The sequence below is a fragment of the Sinohyriopsis cumingii genome, unplaced genomic scaffold (genome assembly GCF_028554795.1).
Source record: "Sinohyriopsis cumingii isolate HCF-2022 unplaced genomic scaffold, ASM2855479v2 utg002074l, whole genome shotgun sequence".
NCBI lineage: Eukaryota > Metazoa > Mollusca > Bivalvia > Unionida > Unionidae > Sinohyriopsis > Sinohyriopsis cumingii.
In genome coordinates, this window is record NW_028316123.1 from 223119 (window position 1) to 229526 (window position 6408).

A 6408-nucleotide genomic window follows, 5' to 3' on the forward strand; every position below is an offset into this window, starting at 1 on the left:
ACTGCACGTTGTGCATTCCACCGTTTCTGAAAGCATCTGTTTAACACTGAGAAAGAAGATCACATAGAATCCACCAGAACCCTTACATTGTGCACGTCTGTCAAAAGATCAAACATAGCTATTTTACACTGGGGGTGACTATGGTGGTTGCCTGGACAACAAAGAGAAAAAAAAACTTTTCGTTTCAAATGAATTCTTTAAGGTTGCTCATGCAGCTGTGTGGAAAGGCAAAACACCGACTCGGGCTAAATAGCGGTTAGAAATAGTGGTTAGATCATAACCAAAACATCAACAACATAACAATCAGAACCCGTTTATTTATGACATATTCTGGGAATACTGAAGGTGTTTCTAATATTTGTTTTTATTGTTAAACGCTTAACATCATTTCTACACGCACGATACAGATGGCGGCCTTTAAAACTGGTGACGGAATATCACAGGAAAACCCTTTGAAGAACCACTGACCCACGGGAAGCTGCTGGCAAGCGTTCACATATACCCACATTAGCCGATCCCGAGACTTGAACTCATCCGGACAGAGGTGAGAGGGCAGTCATCGGTAAAGGCGACCTCTTTAGACCACTCGTCCCTCCCGCCACTTCTTATAGAACAGTAAACTTAGATCAGAATTATCAAGTTATAGTATGCTAGTCGTTGCAAAACGCAATCAAGTGATGTAATTGATTGTGTCAACATTTATACTCGTTTTCACGTTTCAAATGTTTTCAAACTATAGCAAATATAACCAGTATATCTGGCAGAAATATGAATGTATTAACCTTAATTGATTATTCCTTTGCTTTACTTACGTACTGGCAGAGGAGTGATGATAAAATTGAAATTAATGCAACAACTGTAATAGTTATACTTGAACATTGCATTGATGAGATCTTACATAGATATAAGCCAGACTTACAGGTAATTAAAGTCAGTGATCGAAATTCACGAATAGTCGAAGATCAAGATTTTAAAACTAATGAAAACTTTATATGCCTACCATCCAAGAATGCAACATATATTTTGTAAAGTGAGGATCTCGAAAGTAAAGAAACTTAATAAGTTTAAAAATAAAAAGAAACGAATTTAGTGACACTTTGTGTCAATTCGAATATGCATATTTAAAATGGCAGAGGTTTGTTAGATGTCATTGAAAACTTACTTTTGTCTTACAGCAACGGAAAAGTGTTCTGATTATGATATTAAATTTCTAGGTATTACAAAATGATTTTCCTTCACTTTTTCCCATTTATTGGATTTTTGAAGTCTCAAATAATTCCCACATACAAAATGACATGTACCGTGCATGCACAAGAAATTAGGTTTGATATAAGTGAAATGAATGACGTCAGGTTAATTTTACTTATAGGCTTTCACATGACAGTGTGTTGTTTCAAAAATTTAATGAAGAGTTGTAGAATGATAATATCAATGAAGATGCGAAAAATATCAGAGTAGTTTTTAAACACGCAGGGTCGTGCACGCATGTTTAACACAAATCATTTTCATGGGATCCAGAATATGTACCTTCTATATAAGTCTATGATAAATAAGCACCTTCTATATAAGTTTATGATAAGTAAGCACCTTCTATATAAGTCTATGATAAAAAAGCACCTTCTATATAAGTCTATGATAAATAAGCACCTTCTATATAAGTTTATGATAAGTAAGCACCTTCTATATAAGTTTATGATAAGTAAGCACCTTCTATATAAGTGTATGATAAATAAGCACCTTCTATATCAGTCTATGATAAATAAGCACCTTCTATATAAGTCTATGATAAATAAGCACATTCTATATAAGTCTATGATAAATAAGCACATTCTATATAAGTCTATGATAAATAAGCACATTCTATATAAGTCTATGATAAATAAGCACCTTCTATATCAGTCTATGATAAATTAGCACCTTCTATATCAGTCTATGATAAATAAGCACCTTCTATATCAGTCTATGATAAATAAGCACATTCTATATCAGTCTATGATAAATAAGCACCTTTTATATCAGTCTATGATAAATAAGCACCTTCTATATCAGTATATGATAAATGATGTTAATGTTGATTTAGAATATACTAACCAGTCGAATCAGCATTTTAAAAGAAAATCGTTTATGAAAAAGAAAACAAAAATATTAAATTACAAAGTGCAGGTGAAAATTATATGGGCTAACTCTGATATCAATCTGAACAATGGTTAATTTATTTTAGTGGAATTTTTTAAAGCACTAAGTTTGATATTGGTAAAAGATTTTTCTGATAAAGTAAAACTATATTTGTCAGCATCAGAGAATTTGGCTGACTGGTACGTTTTTAATTTTAGATGGTAAAAAAATGAAGAAAAATTAAGCAATTTTGTTCAAAAATCAAACACTGTTAAGATTCCGTATCAGAGGGCATCATGATAAAAATGATAAACATAAATAAATATATTTGATTAAATAAATATTCCTATTTAATATCTCGGGTTTTTAACTGATTAAATAAATGGGTACCCCTATTAAATGTCATGGAAATATAATCGGTTAAATAAATATCCATGTTCAATGTCATAGGTACATACTCAATTAATCAAGTATCCCTGATCAATGTCATGGGTACATAATCGATTAATCAAGTATCCCTGATCAATGTCATGGGTACATAATCGATTAATCAAGTATCCTTGATCAATGTCATAGGTACATAATCGATTAATCAAATATCTCTGTTCATTGTCATGGGTATAAGCGATTAAATAAATATCGATGTTCAGTGTCACATACTTGAGTTCCAGGAAGAACTTTAAACCACAAACTAACAATTATGTCGGGTAGAATTACTATTACATTTTTATTACGGAGTTGACTGTGAGTTTAAACAGAAGAAAACCTGTATCAACTGACTGACAGATGTGTATGACAAATTTATATGTTAAAATGTTAACATTATAACAAAGTTGTTTAAATTTATGCATCGTCAATTTTAAACGAGACTACTGTTCAAATATTGTATGATCGTGTAATTGACGATTTACTTGTAATTCTCATCAAAGAATACTTATCTATTTAAGACTGGATCTCGCAAAAACAAAATGTAATAATAATGTAATAATAAGTACACTGGGCCTGCAGTTATATACCAATAATAAGTACTCTAGCCCTGTGGCTTATATGCCTGAACTATGTACTCTGTGCCCGTGACCTATATGTGTGAAATAAAACTTCTGGGCCTGTGGCCAATACGCCTAAAATAAGACCTCTGGGCCTGTGTGCTATGTACCTGAAATAAGTATTATAGGCATGTGGCCTATACGGTTGTTCAGCCAGCTATAAATATCGTATGATGTCATTTACCCGCTAGGCATAGCGCCGTCCGCTGAAACATAGAATCAGCCCTCAGTAAACCTTACTGTTGTTTTCATCGTATTCAAAGCGAGAGCTTGCGTTTTTACTTTAAATAATAGTTGAAAAACACCGTTGTTATGGTATTTGCCGTAGTGACTCTAGATATGTCAATAAAGATTACATGAAGAAAGTTACTTTCATTCCATTCCCAAACACAAATAAAGATCTTGACAGGTGTCGTCGATGAGTTAGAGCTTGTGGAAGAGAAAACGTTGACTTGTACTCTTCACTTCGTTGGTGGGAATGGACCCAGCGAGCAGCATCCCGACTCTATGCCTGCGACTTTAACGCCTATACAGGTAAGTGTTTATGTATGTATACATGTCGGTAACACATACCAAAGCTACATCATATACAGTTTCCTTAGAAACGTGTAATGAACAACCTTGTCATATTGAAACTGCATGTGAATATGAATGTATTATTAAGACGTTTGTCTTGTGATAAAATTATTCTGCAATGTGGTTGCGTGCATTCTAGTGTGTATACTACTTACATCATTTGTTTAACTTTGTTTAATTGGAACCTTTTGACATGTACATAATTACATTCCGAATAGACCCAGTTAATATAAGAAAATTGTGATACCCGACTAAGTTTCCATTTGTCCATTCATTTTTCTTATCATCAATTTTTTTTTAATCCACCTTAATTGCTTCATGGAATTCACAAAACTTTGTAGTTATCATGAAGATGTAATGACCTTGTGCAGTTGGAGTATCACATGTATTATTGGATCCCACATTGATGTGTGTGTGTGTTTGTGTGTGTGTGTGTGTGTGTGTGTGTGTGTGTGTACTTGAGGTTTAGTATACAAATGCACTCTCAGCATGCACCATCACCCTCTCCCATTTCTGATCCCATTCCTTCTTTTACTGATTTGTTTTTCTTTACAGATTCGACGTCTCTGCAACATGAGAAAACCACCCAAAGAGAAAGACATAAATAGTTCGACTAAGAAGCAGCTGAAATTGGACACACATGATGTAGCACAAGCACTTCTTGATTTGGCTTGTAGCCCATGGATGCCTCTTACAGATGTGGACTCTCCAAGACAACTGGATACAATCCCACTTATGGCGAGCTCTCATGATAACGACAGCACATGTGACAGTGTTGTTGTGAGTGAAATGCCATGCACACAAGATGTTGGATGCCAGACAATGCTATTCAAGGACACGCATGTTGTTAGTCTACGAATAGAGAACAAGTTGTTGCAAAACGAGAACAAGCTGCTGAAATCGGAGCTTCATTTGCTACAAAGTGCCTCAAATAGAGAAATAGAAATACCTACTTGGACATATCAGAAGTTGAAGATGATGATCAGAAATATAAATTTTGTATAGGCTTGTCATGGGTCAAGTTCCTGGCATTGTGGTGCTTTATAAGCCTTGCAGTCGAACATTTGAAATATTGGTACAGTAAAGGCAGCAAATCGAAAGTCATTTCGGGTGTAAATTGTTGCTTGTCACCCAAAAATGCCTTACTAATGACACTGATGCGTCTTAAACTTGGGCTTGTTAATCAGGACCTAGCCTATAGATTTGGTGTTAGCAAGGCTACTGTGTCAAATATTATAACAACATGGGTCCAGTTTTTGTACACCCAGTTTTTACCCTTAAACGATTTCATGTTTGCAGAGAGATGCCGTCTGAAGGAAAAAATGACAAGATCCTTTAAAGAAATATAAGAACAAAAGATTGCACAGAATTTTTTGTTTAGCGATCAAGCAATTTTCAAAGACAAGGAAACCTCTATTCCAGATATAAAGCCCATCCACCTTACAAATTAATCGTAGATGTTGGCCCCAATGGTGCTATAATGTATGTAAGCAATTATATTTTAGAAATATCCATTTCTGACAAGGAAATTGTACTTTAAGGAGACCAGAAACCAATGGAAATACAGAATAATAATTAAAGCACTATAGAAGGAAACCTGATTCTGAAGTATCATCTGCGACCGTAATGCCAATATATAAATATTGGCATATCTTCTTGGAGCTGAATATCCGTGACCTCGTATGCAAAATTATTCAAATCTTATTGCTGCACTATGTATTGTGCTTCTCTGTGGACAAACTTTAGTGAATGTATGAAAAGAAAACTAGTTATTGGTTATAATAATAGTCTTCTTTTTCTAATAGGTCTCCCTAGGTGGAACAGTGCCTCCAGCATGTTTGTAAATCATAATGTATTCAGTTTTGATGAAGTAGTGAGAAAGTATGTTTTCTCAATGACGACAAGAATATTTAATAGTAAGAACTGTATATTGAAATCTCTTTGGAACTATAACATTCATTTAAATTCTCACATTATTAGTAGATGGAACAAATTACTCTTTAAATGTGCCATTTAATTTCCTTCTTAACACTGCATGGCACAATTATTTGTTTTAAATGTATCTGTATACTTGTAGGTATGATATATATATATATATATATATATATATATATATATATATATATATATATATATATATATATATATATGTTCTTTTATGTTTACAATGTTTTTACTTTATAATTACATTTTAATTTAGAGGTATGGACTTTGTAGTCGGAAATAAAGAATTCTTATTCTTATTCTTTTTAAAATTTCCGCGCTTATTCAATTACTTTCGGGGTGTGATGTCATAGTAGCGACTCCAGCATCCCAACTGAGAGTTGCCAGAGTAAAAGACAATGCCGTTTTGGGTTGCTTACGGGTGTAATAGCACATTAAGAAAAGCCTGTGGAAAACATTTTTCTTTTTCTTTTCCAAAGATAAAGGCATAAAGAAAGTATGGATACATTATTACAAGTGAGTCGATTTCAAAGCGACACCATACAGCACCCTGTGATCATTACATTTCTAAAGGAATGTTACGAGAACGATCCTGAAAGAAATGACAGCTCTAGGATACGCAAATGCTAGGCCTAGACTAAAAGTTGTCGCTGTTCCAGACATGCTGTTGGATATTTTAAATCCTGGGAAAAGTGTTAAACGTGTGAGTTACGAAGATAGGCAGAAA

The 6408-nt window shown here is 33.8% G+C and overlaps 1 protein-coding gene across 1 annotated transcript; it reads left to right on the forward strand.

Moving 5' to 3' along the window:
* The first annotated feature begins 3562 nt into the window (after window positions 1-3562).
* LOC149771186 (uncharacterized) lies at window positions 3563-5737 on the forward strand. The gene is made up of 2 exons (XM_089948767.1): window positions 3563-3695; window positions 4293-5737. Exons 1-2 carry the CDS (start codon window positions 3669-3671, stop codon window positions 4740-4742), a joined length of 477 nt encoding a protein of 158 aa, XP_089804893.1. The 5' UTR covers window positions 3563-3668; the 3' UTR covers window positions 4743-5737.
* The last annotated feature ends 671 nt before the right edge of the window (window positions 5738-6408 follow it).

Bases quoted from the DNA above. Each gene is read 5' to 3' on its own strand.
- LOC149771186 (XM_089948767.1), top strand. From the start codon at position 3,669: ATGCCTGCGACTTTAACGCCTATACAG. The intron at 3,696-4,292 runs GTAAGTGTTTAT...TTTTCTTTACAG, and splicing joins CGACTTTAACGCCTATACAG to ATTCGACGTCTCTGCAACAT.